The 17,714-nt window shown below is 45.4% G+C and overlaps 1 protein-coding gene across 1 annotated transcript in view; it reads right to left on the bottom strand.

Annotated features, from left to right (window-relative positions):
- Positions 1 to 14,708, bottom strand: part of LOC311135843 (CAP-Gly domain-containing linker protein 2-like) — a gene marked incomplete at its 3' end in the record, with an annotated part of 100,003 nt that extends 85,295 nt beyond the window's left edge. Inside the window, exon 1 of the mRNA XM_084169873.1 lies at positions 14,489 to 14,708. Coding sequence (XP_084025999.1) covers positions 14,489 to 14,612 — 124 coding nt within the window. The 5' untranslated portion in view covers positions 14,613 to 14,708. The remainder of the gene's footprint in view (positions 1 to 14,488) is intronic.
- Between the last annotated feature and the right edge of the window lie 3,006 nt (positions 14,709 to 17,714).

The following is a 17,714-nucleotide window of genomic DNA, read 5'->3' as shown; positions in this document are numbered from 1 at the left end:
TAGGAAAAACATCAGTATCTAGCTTGTGTGGAGATTATGTTCAAGCAGCACTGATAAATTCACACTTTAGTCTTAATTGGCAAAGACTAGCAGATGCGATGCTGGATGAAACCCTGTCTACGTCCCAAATGGCAAACTATTCCCTATGTAGTGCAGTGCTACTTTTGACAAGGACCCATAGGGCTCTGGTCAAAAGTAGTGCACTATTTAGGGAATATGTGGCCATTTGGGACGCAGCCCCTGCTTCTAACAGCTACTCTTTCTGACCATAACTAATGTGTGTTTGAAAAAGGCCTATTAAATCTGAACTTCCATTTTATTTGGGACTCTTATAGAAATGGGCATAGCCTCTGATTTTCAGTTGCTAGTGTACATTAAAATGTACCCTTCATATTTCAAGTTATTATACCTTCAAAACACAAATACTTTTTTTTACCAAACAAAGCTTTGCACATCTGCTACACGACTATGAGGACAATGTTCCTGTGAGGTCATGTGTGTGTGCTTGTGTAGGTAATGTGTGTGTACTATGCAGTATGTTTGTGTTGGTGTGTATGTGTGAGGTAATAAAGTATGTGCAATAGCAGGTGCTATATGTAATGTCATGTGCAGTAGCAGGGTGTGTGTGTGTGTGTGTGTGTGTGTGTGTGTGTGTGTGTGTGTGTGTGTGTGTGTGTGTGTGTGTGTGTGAGCACGCTCCTGCTTGTGCATGTTGTGTGTGTCACATGTGTAAGCTTTGTCAACACCATGTGTGCCACGTCACACAGAGAAAAACCCTACCCACCCCCTTCTCCCTCTACAAGTCCCAGCCAGACAAACAAGCACACACCCAAAAGACTGTTGCAGTGCTAGTCCCAGTGGCTGGGAGATCGAAGGGAAAATGAGGCGGGCAGGAGGAAGAGCAAGAACACAGGCCTATATTTCACTATTGTGCCTGGCCACCTCCCACCACCATCTGAATCCCACAAAATCCCCCCACCACAACTCCTTAAAAACACCCCCTCCCTCCCCTTCACACTCCCTCGCTCTTCTCTTGCTCTCTCCCTCTCTCTCTCTCTGCCTCTTTCTCTTCATCTCTCTCTCTCTCTCTCTCTCTCTCTCTCAATTTAAGGGCTTTATTGGAATGGGAAACATATGTTAACATAGCCAAAGCAAGTGAAGTAGATAATAAACAAAAGTGAAATAAACAATGAAAATTAACAGCAAACATTCCACTCACAAAAGTTCCAAAAGAATAAAGACATTTCAAATGTCATATTATGTGCAAATAGTCTCTCTCTCTCTCTCTCTGACTAAGAACTGAAAGCTTTCAGAGACTTAAAAATCAAATCAAATTGTATTTGTCACATGCGCCGAATACAACAGGACCTTACAGTGAAATGCTTACTTATAAGCCCTTAACCAACAATGCAGTTTTAAGAAAAATAAGTGTTACGAAAGTATTTAATAAAATAAACTGAAGTAAAAAGTAGATAAGTAAAAAATAGAAAAATATGAAAAAATAGAAAAATAACAAATAATTAAAGAGCAACAATAAAATAACAGTAGTGAGGCTTTATACAGGGGGTACCGGTACAGAGTCAATGTGCGGGGGCACAGGTTAGTCGAGGTAATTAAGGTAATACGTACATGTAGGTAGAGGTAAAGTGACTATGCATAGATAATAAACCGAGAGCAGCAGCACCGTAAAAAAGTGGGTGGGGGGGGGGGGGGACAATGCAAATAGTCCGGGTAGCCATTTGATTAGCTGTTCAGGAGTCTTATGGCTTGGGGGTAGAAGCTGTTAAGAAGCCTTTTGGACCTAGACGGTAGCAGAGAGAACAGTCTATGACTAGGGTGGCTGGAGTCTTTGGCAATTTTTAGGGCCTTCCTCTGACACCGCATGGTATAGAGGTCCTGGATGGCAGGAAGCTTGGCCCCTGTGATGTACTGGGCCGTATGCACTACCCTTGCGGTCGGAGGCCGAGCAGTTGCCATACCAGGCTGTGATGCAACCAGTCAGGATGCTCTCAATGGTACAGCTGTATAACTTTTTGAGGATCTGAGGACCCATGCCAAATATTTTCAGTCTCAAGAGGGGAATAGGCTTTGTCGTGCCCTCTTCACGACTGTCTTGGCGTGTTTGGACCATGATAGTTTGTTGGTGATGTGGACACCAAGGAACTTGAAGCTCTCAACCTGCTCCACTACAGCCCCGTCGATGAGAATGGGGGTGTGCTCGGTCCTCCTTTGTCTTGATCACGTTGAGGGAGAGGTTGTTATCCTGGCGCCACATGGCCAGGTCTCTGACCTCCTCCCTATAGGCTGTCTCATCGTTGTCCAAGTTGAAAATTACTTTGGCTTCCCTAATAATAAACTGATGTTATTTCCTCATAAAAATACTAGAGCAAATGTGACTTGTTTCAGGAAACTAGGTGTATGTCGCGCCTCACTAGTTCACAGGAGCGCCATTTGAACGTAAACTTATTTTTTTATCAAAATGTGTTTTGGGGCAGAAATGCCTTCTGGAACATGTGAACTATCATGTGCCTTAATAACAAACTTGTATGCCATCTGTAAATACGAATACAATTGTTAAATTACAAGTCTAGTTGGTTTAGCCACGGACAAAGACAGCAACCTTCCCGCTAGCCATGATTGGCTGAGATAATGAGTGGGCTGGACATGCAGAGAGATGAGTTCAGATTGGTCTGCCATGTAGCGCGCTTCTGTCTATAACATGAGCTAGTCAGTATGTGTAGGTAATCCTTTCTAATGCAGCTTTTTTTTATCACGTGTTGAACCACATAAGTGTTGCTCTCCACTTTCTTGAGGACCGAGTTTTGAAATCAGTGGAATTAGAGTATGATAGCTAAGGAGATGGAGAAAACTCTGGCGTTTGATTGCAAATATGCAGACGGAGCCGAAAAGAGAACACACAGAAGGCTGTTGTATAAAACTTCGGATTACATCTTCCAACAAAGGGCAACCATGGCATCCGTGACAGAGAGGGAGAAGCATCCATCCATGTATACGGGTAAGATAGTCTAGCTAGCTACATTTTTAGATATTACACGTTTCAAATTTTGTCAGAAAGTCGTTTTCATTTCAAGTTAAAGTATACTGTTAGCTAGATAGCTAACGTTAGCTGGCTGGCTAGCTAGCTAACATTACGTGTATGATCTGTGTAGTAATATTATTAGTATCTCAGAGCCATTTGCATTGCTACTTATAGCCTAATGTTAGCTAGCTAACATTGAACCTGGTTGGTTAGCTACCTGCAGATTAATGCTGGGTAGTAACATTATGAATTGGGATTATGGTAAATTGTCTCAACAAAATGTCTCAACAAAAGACTCCACTATGCAAGTAACCATTGCAATAGAATGTTTATGATGTCACTGCAACAACTGTCGATAGATGTAGCTGGTAAATTAGCTCTAGCTATCTCCCCCGATTTCAGAGCACTCTCGTCTGAGTGTGCCAGAGCGCAGAATAACTGACGAATTTACACGTGTTTAGCAGATGTTATAGCGGGTGTAGCGAAATTCTTGTGCTTCTAGCTCCGACAGTGCAGTAATATCTAACAAGTAATATCTAACAATTTCACAACATATACCCAATACACAAAAAACTAGAAAGGAATTGGATTTAAGAATATACACATATATGGACAAGCAATGACAGAGCGGCATGGACTAAGATGAGCACGCTCCTGCTTGTGCATGTTGTGTGTGTCACATGTGTAAGCTTTGTCAACACCATGTGTGCCACGTCACACAGAGAAAAACCCTACCCACCCCCTTCTCCCTCTACAAGTCCCAGCCAGACAAACAAGCACACACCCAAAAGACTGTTGCAGTGCTAGTCCCAGTGGCTGGGAGATCGAAGGGAAAATGAGGCGGGCAGGAGGAAGAGCAAGAACACAGGCCTATATTTCACTATTGTGCCTGGCCTGTTACGGTCCGGCTCTGTTGGTCCTGTTCCTGTTGGTGTTCCTTTCCCTTTTCTCCCCTGTGTGTGTTGTTTTGTGTCTGTCTCCCCCTGCTGTGCAGTCAGAGGTTCTAGGTCAGCGGGCGTGGCCATTCTATCACCAGAGCAGTTACATCAAGCTGCAGCTCATTGGCACCAATCAAGCAGCAGATATCTACCCGGGCTGGACACCTCTCCAGCGCCAGTTCGTTCCTACACTTCCAGTGGTAACTTGGCCCGTACAGCACTCTCAGTGTAGTTGTACTCTCTCAGTATTATTGTTGTTCCTGCCACGTTTTGTAACCTGTCTCTCCTTCGACCAGATCTCGTCTGTTCCTGCTGCCTGCTTGCCTGCCTGCCTGCCTGCCACTCCCACGCCGCTACCTGCTCCTCTGTTGCCTGATATCCTCGTTATCCAGCTCTCAGGACTACTGGCTCTCCACTCCACTCAGCTCCTACCCCAGCCTGAAGCTATTCCACCCTGACTACTTACCTCTGCCTACACACGTTGAATAAACTACATCCTAATTTTACTCTCTTTGTCCGTGTGTCCGTCTCTGCACCTGAGTCCCCCACCCAACCTAACAGAACGAACTGGCCCAACATGGACTCAGCAGAGATGCCACATGAAACAACGGAGGATGGCGTACAACACGCCCTCCATTCACAAGGAGTACTATTGGGACAACACGACCAACTCATCCGGATGCTATTGGATAACAACCAGCAGTTGTTGGATCAAGTATCTCATCTCACCTCTCAGGTAGTTAACCTGGTAACACTCACTACCCTTTCTCCCTCTGCTTCTCCTCCGCCTGTTCCTCCTACAGTGGCTCCAGGCTCGGCTTCCGCTCCTGCCCTTCGGGAACCCCCTACAACCGCACCCGAACCTTTCACCGGGGATCTGAACAAATGCCGTGGTTTCCTGCTTCAGTGTCGCTTGGTGTTCCAACAGAAGCCCCTGTCTTTCTCCACGGAATCCTCAAAGGTACATTACGCACTGGGGTTAATGAGGGGCAAAGCTTTGATGTGGGCAGAAGCGGCTTGTTCTACTCAGCAGATTGCCAGCCTGTCGTTTGACGATTTTTCCTCTCAATTGAAAGTTGTGTTTGATCACCCGGACCATGCCGGGACCGCCACAAAGAGACTGTTGGAGCTACGACAGGGCACGGGTAGCGTGGCTGAATACGCCATTGATTTTTGGACCTTGGCAGCCGATTCCAAGTGGAATGACGAAGCTCTTCAGGGAGCGTTTGTTCACGGGTTAAGTGACACGATTAAGGATGAACTAGCTGTTCGTGAAGAGCCTGCTAACCTTCATGTTCTCGTTTCCCTTGCTACACGAATAGACAACAGGCTACGGGAGAGGAGACAGGAGAGGGGCGGTCGGGGCCACACCGCAGGCGGGGCTCCCTCGCTTTCTGCAACCCGAGCTACATCACCACTCGGACACCGACCACACACCTCAGCGGATCCCTCCATGGAACTAGACGAGCCCATGCAGCTGGGCCGTGCTCGTCTGTCCCCTGCCGAAAAGGAACGGCGCATGCGGGTTGGTGAGTGCATGTACTGTGGGGACCGCACTCATTTCCTGATTAACTGTCCGGTTCGCCCAAGAAGACAAAGCTCGCAGGTAAAAGTGGGCGTACTTGCGAGTGCTACACCTGACTCAATGCCCACAGCACCCCGTCTAGTTATCCCAGCTACAGTCCAGTTCAGGAATCTGTCTCTCCCATTAGCTGCTCTCATTGACTCTGGTGCTGAGGATAATTTTGTTGACGTTAACCTGGTCACTCAGGCTGAGATCCCTGTTAAGCCCCTGCCTAAGCCTATAACAGTAACCGCTATAGACGGCCGTCAGTTTGGCAACATCACCCACCAAACTGTCCCCGTTTCTCTCATGCTGTCCGGTAATCACAAAGAAACCATCCAGTTTAAAGTAGTCTCCTCCTCGGACTCCCCCCTTATCCTCGGTTTCCCTTGGCTTCGCCTTCACAACCCCCATATTGACTGGCAAAACCACAAGATACACAGTTGGAGCACTCACTGCCATTCTGCTTGCCTTGGGTCGGCTATTCCGCCCTCGGTAGGTTCCCCTGCTTCCCCTGTCAAAACCCCAGACCTCTCTTCAGTCCCTGAGGAGTACTTGGACCTGGCTGAGTTTACAGACAATGAAGACTCCAGCAATCCTGAACCTGTTCTGCCCGCTTCCTGTTTGGTGGCGGCGGTTCACTGGGAAATCGAGTCCCTCGTCCGATCGGCACAAGAGTCGGAACCTGGACCGACCGATGGCCCCCCCGACCTTCTCTATGTTCCCGCAGCAGTGCGGCCGCAAGTGCTCAACTGGATCCACACCTCGCGCTTCTCCTGCCACCCTGGTATGAACCGTACACTGTCGCTACTGAAGAGGCACTTTTGGTGGCCATCCGTCGAGACTGACGTCCGGGAGTACGTGGCGGCCTGCTCCATCTGTGCCCAAAATAAGGCTTCCCACCGGGCTCCTTCGGGCCTGCTGCGGCCTCTCCCAGTCCCGAGTCGTCCTTGGTCTCACGTGGCCTTGGACTTCGTCACTGGACTTCCTATGTCTGAGGGTAATGACACCATACTCACCATCGTGGACAGATTCTCTAAATCTGCCCATTTTGTTGCATTACCAAAATTACCGTCTGCCAGTGAGACGGCCGACCTCTTTGTCCTACATGTATTCCGTCCCCATGGAATACCTGTGGACATAGTGTCCGATAGAGGTCCACAGTTCATTTCTCGGGTATGGAAGGAGTTTTGTTCTGCTCTGGGTGCCTCTGTCAGTCTCTCATCAGGGTTCCATCCCCAGTCCAATGGCCAGACTGAGAGGACCAATCAGGACCTGGAGGCTGCTCTACGCTGTGTGACATCCCAGAACCCGTCCACCTGGGCCAAACACCTCCCGTGGGTCGAATATGCCCACAATTCCCTCACCTCATCTGCCACCGGCCTTTCACCCTTTGAGGCGGCTTTGGGGTACCAACCGCCATTGTTCCCGTCTCAGGAAAAGGAGTTAACCGTCCCGTCAGTTCAGGATAACCTTCGTCGCTGCCGCAAGGTGTGGGTGGACACCCGTGAGGCCCTTCTACGGATAGAAGAGAGGAATAAGAGGGTGGCGGACAGGCACAGGGTAGTCGCTCCACAGTTCCAGCCTGGTCAGCGTGTCTGGCTCTCCTCCAGCAACATTCCCCTGCGCACTGACTCCCGTAAACTGTCGCCCCGATATTTGGGTCCTTTTGAGGTCGAATCCATCATCAACCCTTCGGCTGTTCGGTTGAAGCTTCCCCAGGCCATGAGAGTCCATCCCACATTTCACGTGTCCCAGCTGAAGATGGTCTCCTCCAGTCCTTTGTGTCCGCCGGTGGATCCCCCTCCGCCACCGCGCATTATTGACGACCATCCAGCCTACACGGTTCGGAGACTGCTGGACGTCCGAAGGCGTGGTAGAGGGCTTCAGTACCTGGTGGACTGGGAGGGATACGGTCCCGAGGAGAGGTCCTGGATTCCCAGACGTTTTATTCTGGATCCTCAGCTAGTGAATGACTTCCATAGGGACCACCCTGACAAGCCGGGTGGGTCGCCGGGTGGCGCCCGTTGAGGGGGGGGTACTGTTACGGTCCGGCTCTGTTGGTCCTGTTCCTGTTGGTGTTCCTTTCCCTTTTCTCCCCTGTGTGTGTTGTTTTGTGTCTGTCTCCCCCTGCTGTGCAGTCAGAGGTTCTAGGTCAGCGGGCGTGGCCATTCTATCACCAGAGCAGTTACATCAAGCTGCAGCTCATTGGCACCAATCAAGCAGCAGATATCTACCCGGGCTGGACACCTCTCCAGCGCCAGTTCGTTCCTACACTTCCAGTGGTAACTTGGCCCGTACAGCACTCTCAGTGTAGTTGTACTCTCTCAGTATTATTGTTGTTCCTGCCACGTTTTGTAACCTGTCTCTCCTTCGACCAGATCTCGTCTGTTCCTGCTGCCTGCTTGCCTGCCTGCCTGCCTGCCACTCCCACGCCGCTACCTGCTCCTCTGTTGCCTGATATCCTCGTTATCCAGCTCTCAGGACTACTGGCTCTCCACTCCACTCAGCTCCTACCCCAGCCTGAAGCTATTCCACCCTGACTACTTACCTCTGCCTACACACGTTGAATAAACTACATCCTAATTTTACTCTCTTTGTCCGTGTGTCCGTCTCTGCACCTGAGTCCCCCACCCAACCTAACATGGCCACCTCCCACCACCATCTGAATCCCACAAAATCCCCCCACCACAACTCCTTAAAAACACCCCCTCCCTCCCCTTCACACTCCCTCGCTCTTCTCTTGCTCTCTCCCTCTCTCTCTCTCTGCCTCTTTCTCTTCATCTCTCTCTCTCTCTCTCTCTCTCTCTCTCAATTTAAGGGCTTTATTGGAATGGGAAACATATGTTAACATAGCCAAAGCAAGTGAAGTAGATAATAAACAAAAGTGAAATAAACAATGAAAATTAACAGCAAACATTCCACTCACAAAAGTTCCAAAAGAATAAAGACATTTCAAATGTCATATTATGTGCAAATAGTCTCTCTCTCTCTCTCTCTGACTAAGAACTGAAAGCTTTCAGAGACTTAAAAATCAAATCAAATTGTATTTGTCACATGCGCCGAATACAACAGGACCTTACAGTGAAATGCTTACTTATAAGCCCTTAACCAACAATGCAGTTTTAAGAAAAATAAGTGTTACGAAAGTATTTAATAAAATAAACTGAAGTAAAAAGTAGATAAGTAAAAAATAGAAAAATATGAAAAAATAGAAAAATAACAAATAATTAAAGAGCAACAATAAAATAACAGTAGTGAGGCTTTATACAGGGGGTACCGGTACAGAGTCAATGTGCGGGGGCACAGGTTAGTCGAGGTAATTAAGGTAATACGTACATGTAGGTAGAGGTAAAGTGACTATGCATAGATAATAAACCGAGAGCAGCAGCACCGTAAAAAAGTGGGGGGGGGGGGGGGGGGACAATGCAAATAGTCCGGGTAGCCATTTGATTAGCTGTTCAGGAGTCTTATGGCTTGGGGGTAGAAGCTGTTAAGAAGCCTTTTGGACAGCCTTGCGGGGGTTAATCACGTCGGCCATGGAGAAGGAGAGGCCACAGTCCTTGGTAGTGGGCCTCATCAGTGGCACTGTGTTATCCTCAAAGCGGGCGAAGAAGGTGTTTAGCTTGTCTGGAAGTGAGACGTCGGTGTCGGCGACGTGGCTGGTTTTCCTTTTGTAGTCTGTGATTGTCTGTAGACCCTGCCACATACGTCTCGTGTCTGAGCCGTTGAATTGCGACTTCACTTTGTCTCTATACTGATGTTTTGCCAGTTTAATTGCCTTACGGAGTGAGTAGCTACACTGTTTGTATTCTGCCATATTCCCAGTCACCTTGCCATGGTTGAATGCAGTGGTTCGCGCTTTCAGATTTGCGCGAATGCTGCCATCTATTCACGGTTTCTGGTTAGGGTAGATTTAAATAATCACAGTGGGTACAACATCACCTATACATTTCCTGATAAACTCACTCACCGTTTCAGTGTATACGTCTAAATTATTTTCAGAAGCTACCCAGAACATATCCCAGTCCGCGTGATCAAAACAATCCTGAAGCGTGGATTCCGATTGGTCAGACCAGCATTGAATAGTCCTTAGCACGGGTACTGTCAATAGGAAGGGAGAAGCAAAATAGAATCATGGTCAGATTTGCCGAAAGGAGGGCGGGGGAGGACCTTATAACCATCCCGGAATTTCGAATAGCAATGGTCGAGGATTTTTGAAGCGCGAGTACAACAGTCGATATGTTGATAGAACTTCGGCAGCCTAGTCCTCAAATTTGCTTTGTTAAAATCCCTGGCTACAATAAATGCAGCCTCAGTATATGTGGTTTCCAGTTTGCATAAGGTTCAGTGAAGTTCTTTGAGGGCCGTCGTTGTATCGGCTTGAGGGGGGATATACACAGCCGTGACTATAACCGAAGAAAATTATCTTGGGAGATAATACGGTCGGCATTTGATTGTGAGATATTCTAGGTCGGGTGAACAGAAGGACTCGAGTTCCTCTATGTTACTACAATTACACCATGAGTCGTTAATCATGAAACACACACCTCCACCCTTCTGCTTCCCGGAGAGACATTTATTCCTGTCTGCGCGATGAACTGAGAACCCATCTGGCTGGACCGATTCCGAAAGAATATCCCAAGAGAGCCATGTTTCCGTGAAACAGAGGATGTTACAGGCCTTGATGTCTCTTGAAGGAAATCCTTGCCCGTAGTTCGTCGAGCTTGTTAACCAAAGACTGAACATTAGCGAGTAGAATACTTGGAAGTGGTGGGTGGTGTGTGCGCCTCCTAAGTCGAACCAGCAGGCCGCTCCGAGTGCCTCTCCTCCGCCGGTGATGTTTTGGGTCAGCCGCTGGAATCAGTTCAGTTGCCCTGGGGAAACAAAGGATCTGCTTCGGGAAAGTCGTATTCCTGGTCGTAATGCTGGTGAGTTACTGCCGCTCTGATATCCAATAGTTTTTCCCGGCTGTATGTAATGATGCAAAACACTTTCTGAGCTAATAATGTAAAAAATAATACATAAAAAAACAAAATACTGCAACGTTTCCTAAGAGCTAGTCGCAAGGCCGTCATCTTCGTCGGCGCCAACCTGTTCAAACAACAATCTGACAACACTCTGAGTTTACGAACGCCCAGAGCACACTCTGGCACTCCAGATTAAATTAACGAACACACCCGTAGTATAAGCCAGCCTTTAGTCTTGAAATCTTTGGTTGTTTAGTACATAGCCTCACATGTGAATCCTTAAAGAGATGGGTGGGTCTAAAGCTTAAGAGGGTGTGAACGATGCTGAATGGGTGTAGACAAAGAAGAGCTCTCCAGTAGGTACCAAAACATATTCAAGGGCCATTTTCTCAAAAGTGAGGTTACAAGTTTATCAACCTTCAAAGAAGAATTACTTTCCCATTGTTCCGCAACTGTAGTGTATGATATACCATTTTCTAGCTCTGAGTCTCTACTTTTATCCAATGTAAAAAACACTATTTCAAATTTTGCCACATAAGACCAAATCGAGCCGGTCGGTCACAAATGTGTAGCATTCACTGTTGTGTGGCTTTCTCTAGAGATTTTAGGGACAGTGACAGAAGGAGAGACTAGGACTAAGCATTTAGGGGCGACACCTAAACACTTTTCTCTCTGTTATGATGCTTTGTTTCGGCAGTCCACAAGGACATGACCTCTAAAGACAGAACCTTTGGGAGCAGCTATGAGATAATACGATGTAAGCTTTTCTGAGACTGACAAAAGATTGTTAGCAGGGTTGGGTCATTCCATTTCAATTCAGTCAATTGAATTTTCAAGCAAATTTTCTATAACCAGGTTTCCATCCAACCTTAATACGCGAGTAAAGTACGTCGGATAAAAAAATGTCACGACAGGCCTGTTGGAAAGAGCTAATTTGTCTGTAAACTTTCCAAATGTCGACAAAATACACTAGACAAGGTGGGATATTTTTGTGTCTGTAAAATATATTATGCAAGAAATTGAGGTGGATAGGCCTTTATGCACAGATATTTATATATTAACTTTCATATTGAAGTGAATTTGGAGTGTCGCGATGATATGTTGTGTGGTCCTCCCACTACGACTTGGGAAAGCATACAGTTTATTAGGCTACAGATTAAATCAGTTATGATGAACTTGACAGGGTGGTGAAAGTGCAAGGTGATGAGCTTGATGCTGCTTTCCAATAAATATTGAGGGTATTTTTCTGGTGACATGATGATTGATGCTTGGCTGCCGTTTGACAAATAAAAAGAATCTCGCTCTTATCCATAATAATCTCATCATGTAGGTAGCCTACCCGCACAGTATCTGTGAGTTGTTGGCTAGAGTGTACTTGCAAAGACCAGAGTGGGCACAACATTCGCTATATAACGCTTTTTTGTTGTTGTTGACAAAACCACCAGTAGAGTTGAAAATGCGATGGAAACCCATTTAACTTGTATTTTTAATTCGTACATGGGAATTTAACCACCAAAGTTATTTTTATGTGCACTACATCATCACATACAGCCTTTTATCCACAACAAATTAATTTGATGGAAACATCTCTGGTGGGAAAATGTGCTTCTTGTTTTATGCAGATTTTAGAATATTCGCATGAAAAGCTGTCGCCAATTGGCTGGAAACCTAGTTTATGAGCACATGTTTGAATTGGAATTTCAGTCTACTTTCTGAAATGACTGAAATTGAAATTAAATGGAATTTACCACAACCCTGATTTTTTGTCCCTAATATGTTGGTGCACCATCATATACAGTCAAAATATATTTCTAAATGGAAAAAGTAGCCTTTTCGCATTGAAATCCAAGGAGGATGAACATAGGGACAACAAGAGGACATTATCTAGGTCTGGCTGCTTATTATCAAATCAATTGGATCTCAATAAAGGGAAGAGCATGTACTGTATTATATCACCAATCAATGACAGAAACAATGGCAATGATCTTGAACTAAAAGGGAAAATAAAGCAGGGCTTTTAGTACACAAATGGAAATGTGATGACCAAACAGCTATTCACTCAATGACCCTATAGCCCTAACCTGATTCTCTGTGTGCACTGCAGGCAGGCAGTTGATTAACACTGATGTGGCAAATGCTGACAGTCAGTTAGTAGGATTAGGTCAATTACTATGACTACCAGCTGTTCCTGAAATGACCCTGATCTAGAAAAATATTATAGAGGCTAAGTGTGGATTTTTTTTGCTGTGGGGCCATGGTTCCAGATGTTGAAAACTGTCTTAAAGATAAATCGTTGACATTGCTGCCTATGTTGCTGTTGTAGATGTTATAAAGGAGGCTTATGAATGCATGGGTAAGGGGGCCTCCTCCGTAAGGGCGCTTGCGTAATGGGACATTCAATAAATAAGATAATTCAATGACATTGTTTTGTAAGTTCAGGTAACTGAGAGGGACTTGAAGTAGGCCGATATAGTAAGTCCTACCTCTACCTATTAAATATAATTTTTTTAATAAATAAAACATTGCTAATATAGCTTACAACATATAGTAACATTGTGTTACAAAACTGTGCATGGAGAGAGGCATTTTACCAACATTCAATAACTAAGATCATTCACGCGACTTTGTGAATTTGGATAATTGAGAAGGAATTCAAATAACACTATTAGGAATTTGAAACAATATTAGTCCTACTTCCCTTAAAAGAACTATCTATTGATAGGCAATTATGCATAATATATTGGTAGTTATACTTACAACATACACTAACACTGCACTGCAAAATAGTCCTTTTGAAGGAGGAACAAAACAAACAAAAAAACATATGCACTGCTAAAGGCATTACTGCAATGCCTGATTCTCATTTACCCACGACTGTACTTCCTGTGTTTTTTTCCCCTTTCCTTTCCTTTGCTCACAACATTCCACCATCAACCATGACACAGCTGCCTCTGATACAACTCTCCCATACGGGCTAATGTAAATAACAAGACAGCAGAAGCAGCCCAGACTCCCCCAGACAGTGTTTGGCCTCCTGTAGGCTAATATCAGCCTAGTGCAGCTGGGAGGGAGAGTCTAGCTATAATTTAGCGGAAAGCTGTGCCAGTGTTACACACACATCTGTGGCCCTAGGGTCACAGGTTAGCGTTTTTTGTCATGACTCTTGTTCTGGAGGCAATTCTGCAGAGTGGTCACTAGCTTGCACAGCCAAAAAGTCATAAAATCTCATTTTAAACCTAACCCTAACCTTAACCACACTGCTAACCCTAACCTTAAATTATGACGAAAAAGTTTATTTTTTCTATCGCAGAATTTGTACAATATAGCCCATTTTGACTTTACAGCTGACCTATCTAAGGGGAAATTGCTCAGTTCTGCCCAGGACAAGACTCATGACAATAAACATCAACCTGCCTAGGGTCTGGGCTGGTTATATGACCTAAAACCGGGAAAAATGTGGGTGTCCTATTTCTGTTGGCTTTGCACACTGTCAACACTTGGGTAGATGGGGAGTAGGTTTCGGATTTGTCATGGTGGTAGACGAATATGGTTTAGTACTAAGATGTCATCTCTGTGAATCACAACAAAGTCACCTACAACAGTGATTCTCAACTTTGGGGGCTAATATCCCTAAGGGTACCTGGCATTCCACAAGGAGTACTTGAGAAGACTCATAAGATTATAGGCCTAATGATCCGTTGCACATGAAGGGGTACTTCGGGATAAATGTAATTGGGGCTACAGTAACCAAAAAAGTTTGAAAAACACTGACATAAAGCATAATACTGTACTGAGCTGACCAGGAAAAACTCAGGGCCCTGACAACAAACAAACAATCAATTACAACAATCAAGGAATCGCTGGTCACTTCCAATGATGAAATGCCACCATGATTGATAGGCTAACTAAGCGATAGGAAATCCGCTCTCTTCCTGAGAGTCTAGAGGAAGTCTTGAAGTGTGAAAAAGTGACTTACTGTCTTTCTGGCCCACAGTGCCGGAAGCAGATCCCCCAGCAGAGGTTCGTCCCACGGGGCCAGGGGAGTGCTTTGGGCCCCTGCCAGGGATCTTCAGTCCACTGGACTTCAGCATGTTCATCATGTACAGGGGAGATGTGCAGGGATGAGAAAGTCCCTATCAAGGCTTTCGGTTTGAGGCACTAGAAGTCGGAATTGTGGCAATCTCTCTCCATTTTAGCTGTGGAGATGAGTGGAAGCATCAAAGTGTATTAGTGACGATGCTAGCTTTATCCATCTGTACAGGAGGCTGCTTGGCAAAGACTTCCCAGCTAACAATTCAGTTCATAGAAACATTACAGGAACGTTCTGTGTTAGCTGGGTTTCTTGTTGAGGACTCCAGCCATTCTAAAACTTAAGCCATGTCAAGGTGTAACAAGTGTAGCCTATACTGTACTACTGTATAGGCCTACACATTTAAATAATTGAGTGGTTCCTCTTCCAAAAAAAAATAATCTATAGATAAGAAAACAATAGGCCCTATTTCTGATTTGGGTTAATCATCTATGTTGTTGATTCTCCTGAACTCTGGCCAATGGGCCTTAGTAAGTGAAATGTACAGTTTTAACTGTGTTGTTGGTGAATTAATACACAGGGACATATATGTGTTTACTTTCACAGAAAGAGCATCCTGTTTTGCCTCAATGCTAAAATGTGTATATCAAGAATATTCACTGACATAAAAAGAGACATTTGATCTTGTCTTTGGTTGTCATTCATTCTAAATGAATATCCCAGGGTTATTTATTGAATAGTGGTTATAATAGTGGTTATTAGACTTATGTTAGGGTTAGGGTGGCCTTATGCCAGTGCCATAGCATCACATGTCTATGAGAGGATTTTATTGCACTAGGCCCTGCCCACACGCTCTGAGACCTGATCAGCTGTATTCCCAATTGCATGCATGACCTACAAGACAAATATTTTACAACATCTCTCCAACCATAATATGTCATTCATGACAATGTTACATCACTGTTCTAGCACCACGTCGCACTTATGCAGGTTTCGAGATGAGACGACTGACAAATGCAAAGATGATTTTACAGTATCATCAGCACCATTCAGTTGACTCATGTATCGACATCAATTTGTAGGTTATGTTATGCAATAGGTCTGTATATACTTTCAGAATATTTTCTCAGGGCAGTTTTATGACAGCTCTGCTAGGGGGCTATATTCTTGGCAATGCAATGTTGCTACTTTGTAGCCTATATACACTACATGACCAAAAGTATGTGGACACCAGCTCATCAAGCATCTCATTCCAAAATAATGGGCATTAATATGGAGTTGGTCCACCCTTTGCTGCTATAACAGCTTCCACTCTTCTGGGAAGGCTTTCCGCTAGATGTTGGAACTCGCTTCCATTCAGTCACAAGAGCATCAGTGAGGTCAGGCACTGATGTTGGGCGATTAGGCCTGGCTCGCAGTCGGAGTTCCAATTCATCCCAGTTGTGTTCAATGGGGTTGAGGACTGGCTCTGTGCAGGCCAGTCAAGTTCTTCCACACCGATCTCGACAAACCATTTCTGTATGGACCTCGCTTTGCGCATGGGGGCATTGTCATGCTGAAAAAGGAAAGGGCCTTCCCCAAACTGTTGCCACAAAGTTGGAAGCACAGAATCGTCTAGAATGTCATTGTATGCTGTACCATTAAGATTTCTCTTCACTGTTACTAAGGGTCTAGCCCGAACCATGAAAAACAACCCCAGACCATTATTCCTCCTCCACCAAACTTTACAGTTGGCACTATGCATTCGGGCAGGTAGTTTGCGCCTGGCATCCGCCAAACCCAGATTCGTCCGTCGGACTGCCAGATGGTGAAGCGTGATTCATCACTCCAGAGAACGCATTTCCACTGCTCCAGAGTCCAATGGCGGCAAGCTTTAAACCACTCCAGCCGATGCTTGGCATTGTGCATGGTGATCTTAGGCTTGTGTGCAGCTGCTCGGCCATGGAAACTCATTTAATGAAGCTCCCGACAAACAGTTCTCGTTCTGACGTTGCTTCCAGAGGCAGTTTGGAACTCGGTAGTGAGTGTTTGCAACTGAGGACAGACGATTTCTACGCGCAACGCGCTTCAGCACTTGGTGGTCTCATTCTGTGAGCTTGTGTGGCCTACCACTTCCCGCTGACAGTTTCCACTTCACAATAACAGCACTTACAGTTGACCTGGGCAGCTCTAGCAGGGCAGAAATGTGATGAACTGACTTGTTGGAAAGGTGTCATCCTATGACGGTGCCCCATTGAAAGTCACTGAGCTCTTCAGTAAGGCCATTCTACTGCCAATGTTTGTCTATGGAGATTGCATGGCTGTGTGCTCGATTTTATACACCTGTCAGCAACGAGTGTGACTGAAATAGCCGAATCCACTAATTTGAAGGGGTGTCCACATACTTTTGTATATATAGTGTATATATATGACAGTGCAGAAGGGCTAAGCTAGGCTACAATATTACAATTTGATGTTCTAAGCATCAAAGGCCCATTAGGCTATTGAGTGACACATTGTTGTCTTTGCCAAGCTTGTTGGATACATTGTTTACACAATTATATTGCGAATTGATATATTTCTGTGATAGGGAAACAGAATGCGCATCTGATCACATACAACGCTAATGATGACCTATTGTTATCCCAACTGCAGCGTGGTGTGCATTTCTACTTCAGCTCAACAAATCCCGATAGAGATGCAAGAAAGAAACGCTTACCTTTTAATGTCCAATTTACGCATAAACGTATATTTTTTTCCTAGAGGAGAGGGGTCCGCGGATCGGTTGATTTATCAGAAGGTTGCCACTCCCTATACCCTCACACAGGGATGCACAAAAAATATGGATGCTGAGCTAGAGCTGAAAGTCAGAGTGTGATAGGATGCGAGCCGCATTTGACTATTTCAGGCGACTGAGATGCCGGTTTAATTTCAGAATGCGACTTTCATAAAAACAATTGGATTGTTACCTCACAGCAAACAGAAACAACAATGTAACTATATGCCAAGTCCTAGGTCTCCCTTCTTGTTAGCGGTTTTGGGGTGCATCGCAGCATCAGCAACTCACATTCAACCATGCAGCTTCGATCCTGTCCATGACTCTTAAAGGAGTTGAATGGTCAATCCGACCTCTGCATTGGCGGTGCAGCATTTACGGTACGGTGATATGGCCTCTGCAGAAGTCATAGCATTC

The sequence above is a fragment of the Coregonus lavaretus genome (assembly GCF_964263955.1).
Source record: "Coregonus lavaretus genome assembly, chromosome: 10".
In the NCBI taxonomy this organism is placed as follows: Eukaryota; Metazoa; Chordata; class Actinopteri; order Salmoniformes; family Salmonidae; genus Coregonus; species Coregonus lavaretus.
This window is presented reverse-complemented; position numbering and strand designations above follow the sequence as displayed.